General features: G+C 33.5%; 1 protein-coding gene and 1 pseudogene across 5 annotated transcripts in view; one reads left to right on the forward strand and one right to left on the reverse strand.

Annotated features, from left to right (window-relative positions):
• The window catches only part of EYA3 (EYA transcriptional coactivator and phosphatase 3), a 98,991-nt gene that overhangs the window by 57,149 nt on the left and 17,863 nt on the right, over positions 1 to 23,979 (reverse strand). For all 5 annotated transcript variants that reach the window (XM_063104436.1, XM_063104438.1, XM_063104434.1 and 2 more), the window contains exons 2-5: positions 16,277 to 16,365; positions 10,414 to 10,457; positions 6,255 to 6,334; positions 2,037 to 2,103 (exon numbers count right to left, since the gene is read on the reverse strand). In XM_063104436.1, the coding sequence (XP_062960506.1) occupies positions 2,037 to 2,103; positions 6,255 to 6,334; positions 10,414 to 10,457; positions 16,277 to 16,306 (221 nt within the window). In that variant the 5' untranslated portion in view covers positions 16,307 to 16,365. The remainder of the gene's footprint in view (positions 1 to 2,036; positions 2,104 to 6,254; positions 6,335 to 10,413; positions 10,458 to 16,276; positions 16,366 to 23,979) is intronic.
• Positions 20,093 to 20,193, forward strand: LOC134385325 (U6 spliceosomal RNA; annotated as a pseudogene).

A 23,979-nucleotide genomic window follows, 5' to 3' on the forward strand; every position in this document is an offset into this window, starting at 1 on the left:
TATCCTCAAATCAAGTCTACCAACAGGAGCCAGATAACTAATAAAATCCAAGAAGTTCCAGACAGGACTCAGTCTCTCCACTGACATTTAAGTCAGAACATACTGCCACTAGTTGATGCCAACCACATTAGGGCTAGCTAGGGATTTTAATGCAGAGGTGAAACGCCTGGGACTTTACACTGGCTAGCTGACCTGGTCGTTTCATCCACTCTATTGCACTACACATTTTTAGATACTAGCTATTTTAATTGGTGAATTATGCTGTACTTATAATGCAAGAAAGTGCTATATGAACAATATAAGTAATAACAACAATATGTGGGGAGTTTATTAGAAAGCAAAAAGTTTTTTTTCAGCTTTGAGTGAAGAGGAAAATAAAGGAAGGCTATAAAGAAATGATATATTAGTTAAGCAGATATGTGCAGAAATGAGACAGAAAGGGTGTTCTAGAACAAGTGAATAGCCCAGGCAGAAGTACAGAGGAAGGAAAACAAGGGCTTCAGCCTACAAAAAGCATAAATCATATTAAGAGAAGTATATTAACAGAAGGGAAGTAGTGAGAGAGAGAAAGAAAGACCTGAATGCCAGGCTAACACAGTTCAGATAAATCTGAAACAATTGGGAGTCACTGAACTTGTTGAGCAAAGAGTGACAAGATCAGAGCTATTCTTTAATAAAGATTAATTTACCATTGCTTGGTAAAATGGACTAGAAGGAGGAGGAACTGGAAATGGAAGTCCAATTAAAAAATGATTATAAATCGATGGTTCAGATAAAGTGCTAAAGTGGTCTGAACTAACATAGAAGTCATAGCTAATAAGGTGTCCTGAATGTAGCAGGTATGCAAATACTTTTGAATAAATGGAATTTGGAATATGCAACATATTCACCTCTCAGAAGATTCTAAGAGACTGAATTTGAAAATGTCTACTCTTCTTAGCCAGATCTGAGTCCAGGAAATAGTTCAGGTTACAGCTGTTACTCACGTCAAATGGGAATAACTTAAAATCATAGTGACCTCAAATGGATTCACCTCCAGATACGTCAAAGATCATAACATCCTTTTTCATGTACTGATTTTACAGTTCCAAGCTCAAATATGTTTCCATATTTAGTATTTAATTTCTTCATAATGATCCCAGAGAATAGGTTCAGTCATTTCATGAAAGAAGAAAACCACATGAAAATGACTGGTCACCATCAGTGTTAATACCACACACCACTAGTTTTAATAACAGATTAAAATTTAGATAACTGAATTGACTTTTTAATTATTTCATTTTTTAGCTAATGCAAAATTCACACAGTACAAACGAATGTAACAAAGAAAAAAAATGCATTTCCTTTTCATAACAGCCCCATAGACATCTTTCACGTCTGTTACTAATTTCTTTATGTTTCTTGCACCAATAAGCACCTAAGAATATATCCTGGTTTAACAGGCACACTTGTATTTGTCTATGTATGTACGGGTCTACTCTTTATTAGCACGCAATTGGTAGCCTGGTATACACACTGTTTTGAACCTACCCATCCTGAAGATGAGTAATCTGATTGATCTTAAATGCAGATTTTATCCCATGAAGACCCAAAACATTACCTCTTAGTGACTTCAACCAATCAAACCTGTCTAACTTCAAGTCCAGTTCTACTCTGAGGACATTACTCAAACAAGAAACTAAACAGATTAGGTTGAGAAGTCCCTATCTAGAGTCGACGTTTTTTATTGACCTGTCTGTTACGGTAGAGGAAGGAGAGAATGATCAGAGGTCAATCAGTGATATGTTTTGATCACTAAAACTATTTTACATTTTCAGTGCCTACTCATTTACAGTTAGCTCCTGTGTAACTGTGATCTATTTCAGGAAACCATCTACTTTTTAAAACAATGCTACATAAACTATATTTAGAGAGAATAAAAAATTGGAGTAAGCATAGAGAGAACAAGGGAGGTGAAAATAAGCTAAATATCAAATTAAATTTTGCAATGAACCTAGAGAAAAAACATATATGTTAGACATAATTATTCAACTTACTTTGCAGAATACATTTGTGAGGTATAATCATTGGATGAGCGAGGGATGTAATCGGTGCATGTCATAACTGAAAGATAATACCAGGTAAAAAAGTTAGAACATTTCAAAAATAAAATGGGAAAATTGCATATCTCACCATACAGTCTTTCAAATTAAAATAACAAAGCTTAGCTATCCAAAAGTTAGAAAGAGTATATAGTAGAAAACACCTCACTTTTATGTTTACAGACCTGTTTATAGACTTTCAGAGATAGTAAAAGAGGGGAGAATGTAGGGGATATGAAAGCTTTTTACTGACTGATCTCTATCTTCACCCATCACAGATCTAAAACCATAGATGAAGCAGCCTCCTAAGCTCTCAGCTGTATAAATAGGCAACTTTAAAAAGCAAGATCCATACCTAAGAACCACATTATGCTTCTTCAGCTTATTCATTCTCTGGGTGCTCACTCTATTCTGAGTAATAGGCCATGAAAATTACTTATAGGAAGACAAACTTGGGGGAAGCACCCATTCTTATTAGTAAACCATTGCTACTGCTGTGTATAATCAGCAGCAAAACAGATACAAGTATGCTTTTATACTACTATTTTTTCCTCTTTGTAGTGAATACTTTAAGTCTAGCAAAGCAGAATCAGACCTGAGTAACTGATGTGATGCTCTGACAAACCATCAAGTAAAGGGACTTCCAGCTAGTATCCTCTTGACCCCCATGATTTCATCTGAATACTGTGAATAGGAACTGAATAGAACTGAAGGTGAACCATCTAACTTTACATCTACCTAGGTTCCCTAAAAGAGAGCCTGACCCAAAATGGGAACACTGGTCAAGAGTCAATGAGGGGCCAATTCATGCCCAAGAGTAAGACAAAGCAACACCTGTGAGTTTATCATAGAAGATCTTGTCCAATGCCATTGTTCAAGGTCTTTAAAAATAATTATTGGAAACTTGAAGATCACATTCATTTACAATCATTTTGACAAAAATGAAGGAGATCTCAACTCAATCTAAAGTTCTTACCATCTATCACATAAAATGTAAGGTAAATTCACTCAAATTCTGCATGACGATTCCTTCTCTGCTGACAGGTACTTTAAAAAACCCAAACCCTTATCCCCCTCCAATTTAATTCTGGAGGAGATCAACAAAACATCCTGAAAGACTTATGCCAATATTTACTTCTCAAGAGAATGAACCAGCCTTAATGTTGGCAGTATACAGAAACCTTGAAAAGATTATAAAAAGTCAAGACATACTCTGCTATTATTCAACAGGAGGTCAAGTAAGTATGCTGGCTTAGACTAGAGCAGCAATAGTGGGGATGAGGCAAAGACCTTGAAACACACTGAAAAATAAAAAATAAATTTTTATATATTCTGAAGGTAAAATTAATATGACATTCTGATAGATTTGGATATGGGGAAAGAGAAAAAGAGGGGAATATACGATGATTTCTAGGTTTTCAGTTTGAGCAACTGAAGGGATAGTAATACCACTTCCTAAAATGGACAAGTTTGGGAAAAGAACAGATTTAATGGGGGCTAAAGAAATTAAAACCCCTTTTTCAGAGATTTTAAGTATGACTTTGCTTTCAGACCTCAAGTATAGATGTCAAATAGGCAGCTGTATCACAAATGAAACCAGGGGAGAACTCAAACTGGAAATACAAATTTGGAATTCATCAACAATGTATAAGATATTTAAAGTAATGCAGTGGATGGGAGGATCAAGAGAAAAGATGGCAGCCTAGAACCAAGCCCTGAGGCCCACAAACATTCAGAGTTCTGGTAGAAGAAGGGCCATCATAGAAGAAATGTGGGAGGAAGACTGGTGAGAGAATATGAGGAGAGAGAAATGTCTATTAGAATTGGTAACATGAAAGTAACTGATGACCTTGACAAGAGCAGTTTCATTGGAAGAGTGAAAACAGCTAAATTTGCAAGGGCTGAAGAATGAATGAGAGGTGAAAAAGCAAGTGAGGGCAATTCTTTTCTGATGTGTCACAGAACAAAGAGAAAATCTATAACTAGTGGGAGATGTGGAGCCAAAGGGGGGGCCTTTGTTTGTGTTTTAAGATGGTAGATACCGAAATATGTCTCTTTACTGACAAGAAGGATTAAGAAGAGAAGAATGTGATGATGCAAGAGTAGTAGCAGGATAACTACAATACCAAAGTCCTTAGGGAAAGTGAGAGAGGACAGGATTTGGAGCACAAACAAAATGCCTTACATTTGACAGGAACAAGAATACTATTTCCAATCTGACAAGAAGGAAGCACAAACACATGGGTACAAAAACAGGTAGGCTTGAAGATGTGGTGTTAGCGGGATGATACGGGAGTTTCCTGTCCAATAGCTTTTATTTGAGAAGTCATCATCAATTAAGAGTAAGGAAAGGTAAGTATTGGTATTTTGAGAGGAGAGGAGGTGGTATGAAATATTAAAAGGCAAAAACTCATCAGGGAAATGTTGTAGGATGTCCAAGCATGCTGAGTGCTCACTTGAGGTCCTGTGATTATGACTAAGGTTTAACTAGTCAGTGAGTTATATAATTTTACCCAACAAGGATTAACTATTTGTATGTACTTATGGAAAAGGTGGAGAGTTGGGTTAAATTAGGATTGGGGTTTAGCAAGGAGTACAAGAGGCAAAATTACTGAAGATATTTGTAAGAGAGTAACTATAATAAAAGACCAGAGAATCTATGCTGAGTAAGAAGGAAAATGAAGATAAGAGGGATGTAATGCATACTGGGTAAGTCATCTACATGAATGTTAAAATCACCAAAAGTGCTAAGAGTCTGGATAGAAAAGAAAACAGAGAGGATCTACTTTTAAAAGAATGAAATGACTGGGATTTCAGTCTAAGGTGAAAAGGAAAGACAGGAGAAGGTATAGACACAGACTTCAAAGCAATTAAAGTTTTTGAAGGAAAATAGAAAAAGGAATGATTTCGAGGGAGCAAGAAGTCTCAACTTACTTCCTAGCCCTGAAATATGTAAAGTATAAGATTTTAGGGAACAGGCCTTTTTCTTGGGGATGAGTGGGACATTCAAAAAATTAGAAGAGACACTTCATTGATTAGAGCAGTTTCTAATAGTATAGACAGCTTCCCATATGTATGACAATCACCTAGCTATCTTCTTGAAAATACAGATTCCCCATCCACATCAGGTCTACTGAATGATAATCTTTGAAGGTGAGGCTAGAATTCTACATTACAAACAGGCATTCCACGATTGCTATGTGTGCTAAAAGTTTGAGAACCATTGGAATATAATCACCTTTAAGGAAATGATATACAGAACTCAAGACATACCTTTTTGTTGTTGATATTATTTTTTTAATACATGGGAAGTATATAAGGTTAAGGATAACTGTCTTAAGAGAAGAAATATTTCCATAACAAGTATCTTTTTTTTTTTAAAGTATCTTACACAAATTTATTCTTTTAAAGTGTGTTGTAAAATATGGAAAAGCACAGCTACTTAATTTCAGGGAGGACTATTTTCCCTGCAGAGGCAATTTGGGGAAGTGGGTATGCTAGAAAAAGCCTATGTCTACACAAGAAAAAACAGAACACTCACAAATTTTTTGTCTAATACATGAATATAACAATTCTACAGGAGAGTTAGGGTTGGTTCTTGGGCTCTCAAGGATTGTTTTTCTTTTTTGGACTAGATTGAGAGGTGGGACCACTTGATTTAATTAGAACAGCAGAAAAATATCAAGTCCAACACAGTCAGGTGTTGGCCCGTAAACTTTTCTTTCTTTCTCTCTTTTTTTTTTTAAAGATGACCGGTAAGGGGATCTTAACCCTTGACTTGGTGTTGTCAGCACCATGCTCACCCAGTGAGCTAACTGGCCATCCCTATATGGGATCCGAACCCGTGGCCTTGGTGTTACCAGCACCACACTCTCCCGAGTGAGCCACAGGCCGGACCCAGCCCATAGACTTTTGATTTTGAGTAAGGCACTATTACCTTTAGAACAACCAACCTCAAAACAAAAATAAAATCACTGGGTAAGCGGATTCCATGTGATTTTTCTTCAGCTGATATGTTAATAAAGCTTAAAGGAGAACATAGGATGAATACACACACAAGGACAGGAAAACCTTCTGGACACCTGAGACAAAGCAATCAGTGAAAACCAATTATACAAGCATCACCTGTTTATAGGAATGCCTCTTCCATTATGCATAGAATATGGTACTTACTTTCCTCCGACATGGTAAGGTTTGAAGCAAGGCTTGATGTTTCAGGTTTCTGATCACTGACATCTGGGTTGCTTCCTTGACTGGGAGAATCAAAATGAATACATTAGCCCCTGACTGATTTGCTGCACTGCTAGAAGTGATGAGATCAAACTCATTTCCTCCTAGGTTATACAAGAGTAAGAGGCAAGGTAAATATTCATGATATAATTATTCTTGGTTTTTAGCAACTACTTGAAAAAAGCTAGGACCAGGGCTAGGACGCTCAGCATTCTACTATTCTTTCTCATATCACAGGACCCCTTTAGTTTTTATATAACTCAAAAACTCCAGCTAAGTCAAAGGCAAGTCAGATTTTTCTCTAATACCATATGTTAAAAGAAAAAGTGCACAACACCTGAAACACTTCTCTGTCATTTTTTAAAAATATATATATATTATATATTTATGGGGTATAATGTGATGTTTTGATATATGTTCATACTGTGGAATGACTAAATCAAGCCAATTAACAAATCTATCACCTCACATACTTATTTTTTTGTGGTGAAAACATTTAAAATCTACTCTTTTAGCAATTTTGAAATATACAGTGCATTATTATTTATTATAGCCACCATGCTGTGCAATAGTGCTCTGTCAATGATTCTAAAGTACCACAGGGAAGAAGGGAGATACCTGATTTCAGACAGTGGTTCTCAACTGGCTACAAACCATAACCACTTGAGAAGTTTTTTCAAATTACACATGCTTGTTTCCAAGCAGGGGTTCTGAACCCTTAAAATGACTTAATCCACTGTATTTCTCTTCTCCCCTAATTAAAAAAAAAAAAAAAAGTATTTTATTTTTTATTGTACCCAGGACTGAGCAACATCTTTTTTTTTATTTTTTTAACTTATAAGGACAAATTGCAAAATGTAAATGTAAACTGGGAGGACAAGTCATTACGTTAAATACTTTAATGCAGGGAAGACTCCACTAAAATGCTGCAATGGAAATTATTCTAACTTTAGTCCCTCCCAATGTTTTCCCTTTTCCTTCTATTTTACTTCCAACTCTCCAGTTATTCCCTACAGTACAGCACAGTGGTTAAGAGAGCAAATTCTAGTGCCAGACAGTTTGAGTTCAGATGCTACTCTGCCAATAACTAGCTCTACGATGTAGGGCACATCACTGCATTTCTCCATGCCCCAGTTTCTTTATCTGTCAATGAGGATAAAAATAGAACCTACGTCATAGGGTTGCTATGAGGATTAATGAGTTAACACATAAAAAGTACTCAAAGCAAAGACACAGTAAGCACAATATAACTGTAACTGTTATTATATTACAAATTATTCCCAGCCCAGGCATCCTTCCCACATTCATGCTCCCTAGAAAGAAATCTGCTTTGCTCTTTCATACTCCAGGGAAAGGTGGAGGACACTGTCCCAGAGGCTAGCCTTATCTGTAAAGATAAAGCTAACTAATCAAAGGTAAGAGTAGTTTCTATAAAGCAAAAAATGTAAGAGAAATGTTATTTAAATAAAAAATACACAGCATCAAAGTTCTTAAAGCTCTCATATCATTTCTGAAATTGACCTCTAATATTCAAGCATAATAAAGGGTTTATTTTCCTGGTATATTTTGAATCTTCAAATAATTTTTTCTCAGATGTAATTAATTTTCAAAGCTAAATTCACAGATAAAGTTTATTTTTACCTTTTCACTCAAATGCTAACTATCTTTGGAATAGGACCTAATGTACTAACCAAGATGTGAGCATGGGAATTGAAGGGTAAGGGTAAAAAATCACATGGAGTAGTTATACCACTGTTTCTCAAACTGGCCAATTCATTATGATTACCTGAATGGTTGATAAAAATGCAGACTTCTGGGCGCTGTCTTATACCTACTTAAACAGAATTTCCAGGGGGAAAAGCATAAAACTGGACCAGAATTTCACATTGTTTACTGTAATGACTAGTTTGTCTTCTATGTGTACCTCGATAAGTCTGGGGTTCACTGTTAGACCCAGTGTTGAAGACTATTTCTAGATACTGTATCTTAGAAGCTGGTGATATTTGTGTGGTCTAGTATACACGAGACCAGTCCCTAAAATTTGATAGCCCAAGAATCTTATGTTATAGCAAAATCTCCTACATATTTAACATATCCAACTGAGCGCTAGAGATTAAATAGAAGCAACAGTGCCAGGATAATTAACTCCAGCACTTTCTTAAATATTTAAAATTATCTCTGATAATTTTTTAATGATATACTGTCTCAAAATATAATTATTTTTAGTTATATAAACATAAATTTTGCTTAACAATGCATGTACCATGAAACAAAAGTTCTAAAATAAAATTTTTTTAAAAAAGAGCAAAAACACCCAAACTCCATAAAGTGAGCATCATAAAAACCTCCTCTTCTCATTCAACAGAACTCTTGTCCATTATGAACACAATCAACAGATGAATGAACAAATCAAATGAGGTCTAGATTATAACGGAATATTATTCAGCCTGAAAAAGGAAGGAAATTCTGATGCATGCTACAAATGGATTAAACTTGAAGACATCATGCTCAGTCACAAAAAGACAAATATTTTATAATTCCATTTATATGAGATACTCAGAGTAGTCAAAGTCATAGAGACAGAAAGTGGAATGATGGTTGCCAGGAGCTGGAAGAGAGTGGAATGGGGAGTTATTGTTTAAGGAGTATGGAGTTTGTTTGGGAAGATGAAAACAGTTCTAGGGATGGACGGTGGTGACTGTTGCACACTTAATGCCACTGAACCATACAGGTAAAAATGGTTAAGATGGTAAATTTTATGTATGTATTATCATAATAAAAAAATTGCTGAAGGAAAGAAAAGAGATAAGTGCAGGAAAAGACAAAGGTGATAGGTTCTATAGTGTAACTGGAGGAGTCAGCCCTTAGATAAGAGCAGAGGAATTACAGAGGAAACGGAAGCAGAATCTGCAGAGAAGCAGATAAGTGGGTGAATTTGGTGATATGCAAGGTGCACCTATCTAATCATTTCTACTTTTCTCTTTGAATTAGTGAGCAAAATCCACAGCTTGAGCGAATGGGAGTAGCAGAGGGGGGAAGGAAAGAGAGAGGGCAGGAGGCAAGGAGGGAGGAAAGGAAGGAAATTAAGATGATTTTAGACACTGGAAATTCGGACACAATAGGAAGGGTGTTTAAGTGCCTGTTTCAAATGTAATCATGAATAGAAACTGAGACCAGTCATAATAATTTTGTGTTTTTCTCTTACAATGTTCAAGTGATTGGGAATAAGTATGAAACAAGTGGATAGTTGGGATCAATCAACGTTGTAGTTTTGTTATGCAAGTATGAAACATGGAAAAAGGGGAGGAAGTTAAGAATGTTTGTAAGGGACTGATTACAGCAGTACATCTTATAATTTAAGCAGTGTAAGGAAGAAATTGAAGTTCTTTTTGAGGGAAGGGTCAGCGGTTGATAGTAAAGATATGATAAATTGTTTAACTTGACGTGTAGTACATCATAAGGCTAGCATAGTAGTTCTAGAATAAATAAGGGGAATGATAATGTGTGGTGGTAAAAGAATAGGATTCTTGAAATAGATGTGCTAGATAGAGGTGATGCAGTTACTGGCTCATACGGTTGGTAGACAAACAAGAGGTAAGAACTGTGGAAAACTGAAAACCATGGTGTTGTGAAAGCCAGGGCATGAGATGCAAAGAAATTGTCTCTTTTCTATAGGAGGAGTGGAGCTAATGACTAAGCCATCCCATAACCATTTGGTATGCCAAATCCCTTGGATTTCCCTTTTTATGTCTTATGCTTCCTATTTTGTATACTGTACATTTGACTTAAGAGTACAGTATTTTCATCTTTACCACCAAGTCTCCCCTACGTTGTACAGTGCCTCATATATAACATAAGTTCAATACCTAGAGGTGAATAAATAATGAATGCAAAAGAAAAAAGTCAGCATGTGTGTTTTGGGGAAAAACTATTTCTGGGGGAAATTTTAATCTTTCCCTCTAAAGTTAATCCAAATAATTTCAAAATGTAAAGGCTGATGGTAAGAACCAAAAAGAGGGCAGTCAACCCAAAGCATGCCCATACATCAATCAACATGTGAAAAAATTATAAGTAGAGTAAAAATAAATTCAAATTTACATACCTTAAAGTTTGCTCTCCTGATTCCTGCATCTTGGCTTTTTTAATCTGCAAAAATAAATATAAAAAGGTACAATGTAGTAATCTGTTTTTGAAATCATCTAGCTGCTCAAATAACAGGCTAATATTAACTAATATATTACAGGTTAACTGTTTCATTTTGTTTTGCTTAGAATTAATTAACTAATCCTTGTTATATTTTAGAATTAGAGATAGACTTCTTTGTTTTTCACATGAAGCTCTTCTTCTTAATGAAAAAAATGTTCTACAGACTCAAAGTAAAATGTTTACCAGGATTTTTACTCAAAGTAGAATGTTTACCAGGATAAACTACCCAAATTTTAATACAAACTAGTTGGTTTTATATTATAATTGACACATTATACTTAATCAAACAGGAAGTATGGCAATCTGGATATCATCTATTCATTATTTAACAGAAATATCTTTATACTTAAATTGCTTAAGTGCCAAAAATTAATATAAATTCTTATCAGCTTACCAGTAATTTAAAAAATACTCTTCACACTATCTTGCTTTTTTCCATAATTCACCATCTGGGGTGAAGGCATTTCCATTGAAACAGTTTAAGAATCCACAAATGGAAGATCAGTGATTAACACTACTAATGGATTTCCCGGTTTCACATTACATCTGATTTTAGAGCTCTCTGATTAAAATAATTGGTTACATGGGGCTGGCCATTTAGCTCAGTTGGTTACAGTGCAGTGTTATGAAGGTGAAGGGTTCGAATCCCTATTCCACTCAGCCACCATAAAAATAAATAAATAATAATAGTGGTTACAGTAGAAACATGCTTAGTATGCTTAGCCATTTAAATTATGAATATTTAAAAGTATTTCAAGCTTAAAAAATAAGGCAGAAACTCTGCTAGATAATTTGAAACAAAACATATCAGAAACAGATTTAACAGGATTAAATTTAACATTTAAGACAAGGTAAATAATAAATGCAATGCCCATAAAATTTCTCATGGGCATCTATTCCTCATGAGAAGACACAACCACAAAATAAATAAAACCAAACACTCCTGATTCTTTGCTTATGGCATGTCACATGTGCTATATTCAATTCTGCTTTAATTTTCATAGGTACCAAAAAAGGTAAAAAAAAAAAAAAAAAAAAAAAAAGCTTCTAAATTTGAAAACAAAATTACAGAAGCATTTGATGCAAAAACAAAACCTTGAGGTGGGTAAATCCTTACTAAGCATATTAAATCCAAAAGCCATAAAGGAAAATATAGAAAGATACGATTATACAAAAATTAAAAATTTCTATATGACAAATACCATAAACCAACCAGAAGGTTGAGAGATCCCAGGATAGCAGGCAGACTGTGGCAAAAAATTCTAACCTTATTACAAATGTATGACATAATCTTACTGAAAGGGAAAACGATTTGACCTAAGAAACATTGGAAAAGTGTTTTGACTAGAAGGTGTAAGGCTAACGACAAGAAAAATAAATCTATTTAGTTTATATGCCTGCCATAATTTCACAAGTGACAAAATATAGGCACTTGATACAAAATGTTCTGTCCTTCCTACATGAAGATGACAGTATTTATATAAGGTCAGATAATAATGTACTTTTCAAACAGTAGGGATGAATTTATTCTCAGTTCATCCAAAGACCTTCTTTGGTATCAAAGAAATGTATTTATGAACTGATTGAGTAACCAAAACAGCCTATAGTCTGCAAACAGTAATCCTTACAAAGAAAATATGAGCCTTCGGAAACCTAATTTATCATAGTTTTTATTTTATTAGAGTTATGGAGTAACAAATTTACCTAATCAACTCAAAAAAAAAAAAAAAAAGAGGTATGCTCCTTCACTTTTTATTTATTACAGTTCCAACCTAGTATGAAGAATAAGTAGTCTTAAACAGAAATGAAGAAAATGTTCCTAAAGTCACATCTACCAAACAGAAAAGTCTGGGGGAGGAAAATGTGTTACCAGATAATTTTTTTATCTCACAAGGCCCACTGTTTGCCTTGATTTGGGCACTTATGTCCCCCTCTAAGTCAGGGACAGGAAGCATGTGCTTGTTATTGGACACTGGAGGCAGGTAAACTAACTCAAAGAATACAGACAGATTTCACAAGTACAGGTTCAAGCAATTCCTGTTTTTCACAGGAATAGCAAAGATTGAATAGCAACTGGATCAACATTTTACAGAGTAATACAGTTTCTGCAATAATGAATACTAAAAACTCTACACAGCAAGGTAAGTAAACAAGATTCCAAACAACCCGTGTATAGGGAACAAACTTAGTTAATAAAATCAGTACAGATTATACAAGCAACTGGTATGCATGGGATTAGGGCCATATCCACTTAGCAATATTCGTGAGAAGTATACTGTTAGCACAATCTTCAAATACAGAAGGTAAACTACTTCTGTATCTTACGGAATACAATGAGAAATAAATGCTGACAGGCTGCCAGCAGGTGGGAAAGCAATAGGCTGAAAAAGCTCTCTCTCCGTGTCAGGATTAAAAGTAATCACTATCTCTCTTTGCATGTGACATAGTCTTATATACAGAAATCTTAGGTAATCCATTAAAAAAATTAGAACTGACAAGCAAATTCAGCAAGATAGCAAGATAAAAGACAAACATACACAAATCAATTACATTTCTATAAATGTGCACTGAACAATCCAAAAATGAAATTAAGAAAACAATTCCATTTACAATAGTACCAAAAGAAATAAAACACTTAGGAATAAATTTAATGAAAGTGTAAAACCTAATAAATTTAACAAAAGTGAAAAACTACAATACATGTTGAAAGAAATTACAGAAGAACTAAATAAATGGAAAGATACCCCACATTCATGAATCAGAAGAATTAATCTTGTAAAGATGGCAATACACCCCAAAATGACCTACAGAGTCAACCCAATTCCTATCAAAAGCCCAGCTGGCTTCTTTGGAGAAATTAACAAATTGATCCTAAATTTCATATGAAAATGAAAGGGATCCACAATAGCCAAAATAATCTTGAAAAAGAAGAACAAAGTTGGGGGACTCACATTTCTCAATTTTAAAACTTACTACAATGCTACAGTAATCAAGACTGTGTGGTACTGGCAGGAATATGAATATATGGGTCAATGGCATAGAATTGAGAGTCCAGAAATAGGCCTCTACAGTTACGGTCAATTGATTTTCAACAAGGTTAACAGATTTACAGTCGAATGACTTTCAACAAGGGTGCCAAGACAATTCAATAAGTAAAGAATAGTCTTTTCAACAAATGGTGTTGGGACATGCAAAAAATGAAGTTGAACATGAGGTTAGCATTTATGTTGCATTGTGAATGATGACCTGAATAAAATCTTTAGGTAGAGCAAGCAAGTAGTAGAGAAACAAGAGCAGGGATAATTCAGTAAGAAGAGTCAAGAAAACATGATGGGATTAAAATAACTTCAATAATAATGCCCATCAGTAACATTTTTCCCCATATACAGGTAAACAGTAGGGTTAAAAATCTTGGCTTTGGGCGGGGTGGGGAAGAAGAGACAACAATCACAACAATTCCTTGAACTTGTTAAGACAAATTAACAGATATGATGTTGATGGGGAGGAGGGGGAGTAGGGAGGGGAGAAGAGGAATTGGTAAAGGGACACAAAAAATCAACTACATTGTATTGATAAATTAAAATTTTAAAAAATTTAAAAAAATTTTTTGTAAATCTTGGCTTTATCATCAACTTGGGATAGCACTACTCTCTCCAATTATATTTTAGATCTCTAGTACAGCCTGTGAAAAGCTGTTTTTCTCCTCAAAGTGTGACATTTACTCTTCCTATTCTATTTTTTAAGTGTTCTGTGTTTTCTTAGATTCTGTATTTATCTATTTGGCATCCATTAATCATAGGGCCAAAAGTAAAAGCCAAAGTTGTTTACATCTCTCCTGTGATCCAGAGCTCATACTCTAAACCATCTCCTTTATCTAACTCTCACACACCAAGTACCTGTTTCTACTGCCTTAAATCACCAAGGACCAGGTACCAGACAACTAGGGACAGCCCCTAGGCCACAAAGGCCACTAGAATTATTAAAACTGGCCAGTCCTAAACTGTTTACCCTGCCTTGCCTTATCTTTCCTGTGCAAACCCCAATAAAATCTGTGGTCCATCCCTTCCCCTTGCTTCTTTCCATCTCCTGACCGACACTGGTGCTTCCTTCCTCCTGTGGCCCCGTGCAGCACGCTGCTGTGCCTCTGGTTTCTAGGGGAACTATGAGTAACATTAAACTTTTCTTCCAATGGCATTGACCTCTCCACGTTGTTACTCGGTCACCTTTATAAGTTAAGACCCAGGCACAGATCAATAAGAAAATGATGTCCCATGACAATAACAATTTATAGTCAGCAGAAAATTTGGTTTTAAAGTGCATCAATTTCTTACCTTCTCCTGAAGTAACAATCAAGTTTTGCACAACATGTTATAGAAGCTGAACAGAACAACAAGGAAATGAAGCAGAGCAGAAGAGATGACTCGTCTCTCTCACGTCAGCCTCATAATTCTCATTACTAACAACAATACCTATTTCAACAGTATGTCAATACTTACATAAGTCTTCTGAAAACATGACTTACTACATTGAAAATGTGTCTTACTACATTAAAAACTCAATGACATAATTTTCTTTGGTACATTTAGTGTCTATAATTCAGCTATTTATTCCAATAGTGTATATCCTGTATACTACTCAGAATGACTTTTAACCCTACCATTTCCCTGATTAATAATGTCCCACCAGGGACAGGGGATCACATTTCAAATGTTTCAAAAGGTCTTTTTATCAGCTGTTTATGTCTTCCTAGTTTTATACTTACAAGTAAGAGGGCTTAAAAGAACAATGGCAAAGTAATCATCGGTATGTATTTCTCAACATAAAGAAAAATATTAAAATTATACTAAAGAACTTAATTATTTAAATGGAAGCCATTCTCCTTCCTTTTGTGATGAAAAGTATAGAACATGAAAAACTTATCCCATTATCTGCTTTCAAAATTCAAATATTTCTAGGTTGGCTTTTCATAAAGAAAAGTGAACATGTAACACTTTGTATCTTCTCTTAATATGAAATCCAAGAGGCCCACCCAAGATAGGAAATTGAATCAGTATTTATCTAACTTCAGAAAAAGAAACTCAAGACAAAAAGAAAAAGCCCTTTAACATAAAAGTTATCTTAAAAGAATGACACTATTGCTTTACTTTTTTAAGTGTTAAGGGCCAAAAAACAAAAACAAGCCATGGCAAGGCAATAAATCTATGTCACTTGGGGACATTTGAATTATTTATTTATTACATTAAATATTTAAAAGAAATTAAGAATTCGATCTAGTCTCCAGGTCTTATCTAGTTTTTTTTTTTTTTTTTTTTAAGAATTAGCTAGTGGTCAAATTATACTTTCCTCACTACCAGTATTTTTTTTTTTTTTAATTAAGTCAATTAGGGAAATTTGAAGAAAAATAAAATTAAATTTTCTGGCAGAAATGCTGACATACTGTCTGACCAGTAAATAGATGTCCTCTTTTATTCCCTAAAAACTGTAACACTAGCCACTAGTTGGTTTTTTTTTTAAATGACATTCCCAATATAATATTCACTTTGTAATGCTACTTTTCTAAACAGACTTCTTAGAATTAAGTCAGCAAAATATGAATTTAAGGACATATAACATTGTTTTCTTAGAAGAAAATTATTAAGGAGTCTTTTCTTTATTTTTATCTCTAATTTGGAATCTGTAAGTATAATTGAATAATATTTAAAATCTCTTAAGATTAGCTTTTCTACAATCAACTTTAAATTGTTAAAGGAAATACTTACTGGTTGCTCTGGTAAATCTTCTTCTTCCATGAGGACTGATATTTCTTTATTATCCTTATGTGACTGGATTGAAAATCTGTCTTCACAGTCTGTTCGAAAAGGGGGGGATTCAAAGCTTTATATACCTGAAGTATTATCATTGAGGCCATCAGAGAATGATTTTTTAATAATTTTCTACCTCAAGCTTTCTACGTGAGTTCCAATCTCAAAATCTCAAACTTGCACATGGCTTTTCAAAATTCACATGTTGCACCAAGAGGCGTACACAGTGATTTTTATAATACCTTGCAAAAGCCAACACGCGGAACCACTTCTGCTGGTTACTATCATGCCTAATTGCATTAAACATTTTACAATGACAGCCATGTGCAGATAATAAAACAATTTTTTTAAGGATTAGAGTTACATTTAAAATGATAGAGACTGACCTAGCAAGTCAGTAAGTTATGATAACATCTAATCTGCTTTAATGTGGAACATTTACATAATACACAGAATCACTTTAAATAGGACAAACTGGATTATCAAATACAATCAAACCAACTATCTGTCTATATGTAATCAATTTAAAGGAGAAAATTCTTCTGGATCTTAATAATGAAAATAAGTAAAGCGAAACCTTGAATTTCAGAATTAAGGAAAAATAATCATGTAAAGCTAGGGCCCAATTTAATTCTGAAATAATAAGCTTCCACTAAATATACTGCCTAGCTATTTAAGCAAAAATTTTACCTTCTCAGCCCCTGCTCTTGTCCTGATTCTCAAACAAGAAAAAAGAAAAATAGGATTCTAAGCCCTACATTTAATGGTAAGACCACCTTACTGTGTGCCCTGACAAGAGACAGACAGAAATTAGAAAATAAATATATTATAAATATGAAATACTCCATTTACATTTAACAAAAATGAGAATAGCACTTCTCCCAAATAGATGCGATTACTTACTTTTAATTAGTCACACGTTTCTACTTCTACCATCCACTGTACCCAACTTAACATACAAGTACAAAGCTAAAGTACAGAATTTTATTGCAGAAGAAATAAAAATAGATAAATAACATGAAAGGGAAAACAAAACTTCAGTTGTGCCAGTATACCACCACTCTACTTCTACTACTGTCTTCGTGCAGTACAACACACTTTTAGAGCCACACTCCAGAATGAGAAAAGGAGAGAAAACACGTGTAAGGGATACAATTAAATGTAAAACTGTCCACCTCTGACACAGCTTTATTCCCTGCCCTGATCTAGAATATCAAAAGAAAAAAAAGCTTAAAGGTCAGAAGCACTTGATGCTCAGTGCACTCACATGTAGCTCATACAGAGCTTCAAAAGCAAAGTTCTCCTACTACATGACATAGATAACTAGTGCTGCAGAATTAGAGTGCAATAAGTAAAGCTCACAGGAGCTATCTTCCCTGAACTTGTTTTGCTCAACTCAGAAGAGCGTAATCAACGTGACATGAAACTGATTCACAACTGTGAAAGATGAAACATTTTTTATTTTACCAGTTTGTATCTATCTTAGTTTTAGACTGAAATGTCTTTTCTTTATGGGATTTTAGTACTGTCTAAACGTATGTTATGTTTATATATGATTTTATCCCTTAAGAAAGAGCAAAATAGGACCCAATCACTAGAAAAAGGTAATGCCTTTAATACCTCATTTGTTAAATTTTTGTATGACAAGCTCTCATCTATGCAAGAAGTGATAATATTCCAAATTTTCCTTAATTGAGGACCATGACTATAAAACCTGCAATCTCTAATTAGCATATTCTTGACAAGGGAAAGGAGGAGATTTTCACCCACCACCCCCATGAAGGAAGAGGTATAAAATCCACTTGGGTAAGAGAGAATTGTAAAAAAGGATCCTCAATAACATGTGCTTTAATTTTGCTTTTAAACATAAAAACTAATTTATTTTAAAATCTGAACAACATTAAAAGAGAATGTAAGATTTTTTACTGGGTTTTAAAAAGAAACACTACTCTGAACAGTGGGGAAATAAATTTTCAAGCCACCCAAGACCAAATTTTAAAATCTTGAATTTTATTAGAAATATGGTAATATTACATTACTCTTATAATAGAAAGAGAAGAATTTATTTTTCTTGAGATAAGTTCTTATGGTTATGTTGCAAGAAAACCTTCTTGAAGGGAAAAATTGGAAGACATTCCTTTCTACCTCTTCCATTTCTTCTCTGAAAATAAGCACCCTTTGTTGTTTCCATCTTAAAATTACGTTTATTTTCTCAGCTTTTCAATTTAGGGGAATAAAAAGAGAATAGATAATTTTTTTTTTCTGGCGGCTGGCAGTACAGGGATCTGAACTTGCGACCTTGGTGTTATAAAGCTGCACTATAACCAACTGAGCTAACCAGCTAACCCAATTTCTATATTTAGAAGAAAAGAACTTTAAAAATCAGGCTTGATATCTCAAAGTCACTGGTCAGTGACCACCAATAATTCTGATCATTTTTAAACCAAAAAAGCAAGACTACAAGGAAATAATATGATTTATTACAGAATCTTCTGGTATTCTACTGGAAACGTGATATGTGGGAAGTCTGCAAACACATATTCTGGTACATTTGTGTATAAAATGTATTTTAAAAAAAAATATGTAATTCTATCATAACATGCAACTACTTTCCATCAATACAATATTCTTTCTTCTAATAATTTGTACCTAAAAGACCTGAAATATAAGAACATAACATAAAAATGCAAATATTCATCACATTCCCAGCATTCACAAGTGTGCTAAAACTTTTTATATTAAGATCTCACACCATTTTCTGCAAGTGGCACATTTAATACAATCAGAAGTCAAATTTATTAGCAATGGAGATGAACGTGTTATATAACATAGACACAACGTTCCAGTACTTAAGTACAGAATTACAATAAAAACAGTATTTTCATTTCTGTGTTCAATGTTTCATTTTTTTTACCATTGCTATAACCTGACATTACATCCATGAGACTCATCTTCTAAAATATCAAACAATATAACTGTTATGACATAAAGTGGAAAGTGGACTTTTAATATAATTAAAATGAATATAATTAAAAATCAAACAGCTGATGAAATTACAAAATATGCTGAGTTACTCTTTTAAGTACCCTTAGGGTATTTGAATAGTAATGTCTTTTTACAATTTTCTAATTTCAATTCTTATTACTGGTTTCTAAATACACTTCTTTTATCACCTTTTTTGGAGATAGAGCTTATCAGTATCCATATGCCTTCACAGACAGAATTCTGGGAAAATTTTAAACTGAGAACAGAAACAGTATTTTTTAAGACTTCACATTTCCCTACCTGTAAATGCTGACAATGAAAAGTAGAAAGTTTGGTTTGATTCAAAAAATTCAACCAATTTTAAACACTACTGTGACTTCATATGCTCAAAAATAAAGCAGAATCTTTTTGTAATATGGCAGCCATTAATTTTTATTTTTACTCTTTAGAAGTTAGAAGGGAAATAATTAGTAACAAATATTTTATTTCAGGCTAGCCGGTTAGCTCAGTTGGCTAGAGTGCTGCCTTGTAACACCAAGCTCAAGGATTCAGATAACTACCAGACAGCTGCCAAGAGCAAAAAAAAAAAAAAAAAAAAAAAAAACTATTTCAAAATTCGAATTAGATTCCTACCTCATAATTTCTGTTTCATACCAAGTTCAATACACCAATTACTCTGTAATTGCAAATGGCCACAACTTTAGGAAGGGAAATTAATACATGCATATAATACATATATATATAAAAGTACAGAATAAAAACCAAATTCCTTTCAATGAAAACAAAGTAGTGCTCGCTTCAGCAGCACATATACTAAAATTGGAACGATACAGAGAAGATTAGAATGGCCCCTGCGCAAGGAAAACAAAGTATATTTTCACTGAATGTGTGAAGGAAAAAAGAAAAAGAAAACAAAGTATATGTCACTCTTAATTACAACTTCAAGAGAAGTGTTTAAACAGAGCAAAACAGTCTGATTATTGGTCCTAGAAGTGGAACTTGTATGTCTAAGTGTGCACAAGACAAATTTGGGGTTAACTGAATATCTTTGATACAGTCCTAGAAAACATGTAGTACATAAATTTGATCACTGGCTATACTGCATTTTAGAAGTTTATTTACTATCCCTACCCAAGCCTTATATATATTTTTAAAGCACACCAAAGAAAAGACTACAGAAATTTCCCCACGTAAAACTAACAGCATCCTTCCCAAAACTTAAAACAACATAGAAATAATAGTTATAAACAATAGCGGCCTGAAGAAGTATCAAAAAAGAGGTGTATTTTTATTGAAATTTTTATTAATGTGTGGATTGCTTTAGCACTTAAAAGAAGTAGGTCAATTAGCAAATGTTTACCAAGGCATCCTCAAACAATACTTATTATATAACTTGAAGAATGAAAACAAAAAGCAAATACCCCCTTCTAATGGCTTTAAGATGATTGCTTCAAGTATTGTTATTCAACAATTATTGATTTATTGTAGAGGGGGGGATGTATTAATGACTTCAGAGACAAATGTCCTGATACCCAAAGCACAACCTAAATCCTAAATATATCAGTTCAAAATAAATTGTAATTTATAAACAAGGCCTTATAAGACAAAGTCAGAAACAGTGTCAGGAAAATAGTTTCAAAACATAAGAAAATATTTCTGTGGTCTCTTACAAAACAGTGCTTATTACCAGTGTTAAGTGGGATGATACAAAGTAGAAAAATGGATTTCATATCAGTAGAACATATACATTAGTTTTCAAATAAGACGTAAACAAAGGTGTACTCCAATACCTACAAATTTCTTGCTGAAAATTAGTCAAAAAATAACAATATCTCATGGGAGAGGAGAATACAGAGGTAATTAAGGAAGACCTGCCCTACGCCAGTCTTTAAAACCAATTATACTGGCTGAGGGTAAGAGAACTATCATTTAGTGAGTATATATAATACACCAAGTATTTTTACATTCACTGACTCACCAAATCCTATTGCAACAACTATCCTAAGACACAGGTGGTATCATCCTCATATTATAGCGAAGTTAACTGGAATTCAGAGATTTAAACAATTTGTCAAAGAATAACAACATCGTTGGCTGCACAACATTGTGAATGTACTTAATGCTGTAAATTGTATGCTTAAAAATGGTAAAAATAGTTAATTTTATGTTATGCATATTTTACCACAATAAAAAAAGTACAAAAACTCATAAGAGACTAGAAATGCCAAAACAATGATCAAATTAAAAGTATAAAAACTCATAGGAGACTAGAAATATCAAAACAATGAACAAATCTGAAGTACTTAAAATACGGACTAAATGAAGAAAATTTAGTATTTAAGAAATATTTTCAGAAAAACTGAATATCAATGTGGAGAAAAACAGGTCCATATCATATGCTATAATTATAACTATAAAAAGAACTAAGCATTAAAAAAATTTTGGCAAAAACAGAACAGCATATTTATCTCATCTGTGGAAAAGAGATAAATTTATGGGCAACAGAAGAAAGCATAAGCAACAAATCAACAGCACCAATTATGTAAAATAAACTTTCATGCAATGAAAAAACAAATCTAAAATTTAAAGGATACAACAAATGGAAGTAATATCTGCAATAATTATGATAGATAAACCTTAATGTCTACCACATAAACCAAACCAATTCAACATTTACCTATCATTTATTATTATGTAGCAAACAATGACTAACACAACCTGTCAAAGGATACAAAACAGGCAGTTTAACTAACCAGGAAGATCAAATCAGCACTTGAGAAAAAAGACTCTCACTAACTGAAGAAAAATAAATTGTAATATTTTAAAGATACCACTTCCTACCTATTAAACTACCAAAAGTAAATCTAAACAACAAAACCTAAAGTTATCTCTGCTTTAGGAAAATAAGACATAGTCAGAGGCACAGCTCTAAAATCACATGTATCCTCAGACTGTTCCCTGAATAGAATATAAAAGGTCATAATACTGGCCATGGCCTAACCTGAATAATTTTTTTCAGGTATTTTCCCAAGAATTACATACAGGGGAAAAAAGCTAATTCTACTTTTTTAAAATAGTGTAAATTTGCTGTTCTCAGAAATGAAAAATTAGAAACAACCAACATGTGAAGAATGATTTAACTAAGCTGTAATTCATTTTTTTGTCTTGTTTTGTTTTGTCTTGTTTTTTCTTGGGTTTTTTTTTTTTGTGTGTGTGTGTTTTAACTAAGCTATAATTCTATAATTGAATATTCCATATTAAAATGAAAACTGTAACTATTTCAATATGAGCTTATTTAAAATGTGAAAAAAAGCATGTAATTTTTATATTATAGTTTAACAATAGCTTACATATGAGATAGAATCAAAAGCAGATACAAAGTTATATATTTAAAGATTTGTACAGTAAAATGCTTAAGTATATATTTTTAAAATGCTTCTACAAAAATGTTCAAGACATTAAGCTAAAACTGAACATAAATTCTGCATTCTAACCCCACCCTTTTTCTTCAGGAAAAAATTTCAACTTTGAGGGAAAAGCAATTTAAATTGTAGCAATCCTCCCTTACCCTCAAAATCTTTAAAAAGTTCATGACAACAGTACAGGCAGAAAGATCCATTTGATTTTCTTGCTCTGTTATCTCTTTCATAGGAAGTCAAGTTACTCAGATACTGTACACAAATCCAGGGTTGGTTCATTTTATGGTTCTGAGCAAAAGCATTAAACTTCCAGTAGTTAAAGAATTTGCTATTAGAAGAGACTTCACATTTGGTTTCACCCTTCCGGGCAGAAATTATTCTCTTGCTAATGCAAGAAAATATATAGCATAAGATGTTACAAGGGATATAGAGTATTACAGATCTTTGGAAGTAATCCTTATTTTTAGGGTTGAGGAAATTAAACCAAAGAGGGGAAGACATTGCCCTAACAAACCTCTAAGTAACAGAACTAGTGGTAGAACAAGACTTGGAACTCTTGTCTGAAGCTTTTTTTCCCTATGTGCAGAATTGAGCACACAATCCTTTTATAATTCCATTCCTAATATTATTACCTCAGGCTACTTTCTTTCGTTTCTTTCTTTCTTTCTTTTCTTTCTTTCCTCTCTCTCTCTCTCTCTCTTTCTCTCTCTCTCTTTGGCAGTTAGCCTCTACGGGGATCTGAACCCTTGATCTTTTTTGTCATTAAATCTCTAACTATCCTATGGTACATTACTTTGATCTTATAGCATAACAGCACCTTCTCAAAGTATTAAAATGTTTTAAATTTATAAACTCAAAATTTATTTTTCAGTGTATGGACTGGCACTTTAAGGACCTCCTAAAACTCTGAAAATGAAATTCTCTTTTATGCTATTTATTAATTTCCTGTACAGCCTAGCAAAAATAACTTATTTGATTTCTCTTTACAACCATAAGTCTTTAATTTACAATGTACAGACTTTGATTTACTGTTAATGAAGCAAGTAATTTTAACTATAAGGTATATGAAAATAAATTTTTACCATTTCTAGACAGATAAACATAATTTCAGAAAAACAAAATATCTTCCCATCTACTAAAACCTCAATTAGTGAAAGAGTTCCCTGCTTCATTATTCATTCTTCACAACTATTTCTCTGACCTCTACTTATGGTTTGCAAATCCAACAGTTAACAATTCTGTTTAAAGTACTCATTT

This window comes from Cynocephalus volans, chromosome 8, assembly GCF_027409185.1.
Source record: "Cynocephalus volans isolate mCynVol1 chromosome 8, mCynVol1.pri, whole genome shotgun sequence".
Classification (NCBI taxonomy): Eukaryota; Metazoa; Chordata; class Mammalia; order Dermoptera; family Cynocephalidae; genus Cynocephalus; species Cynocephalus volans.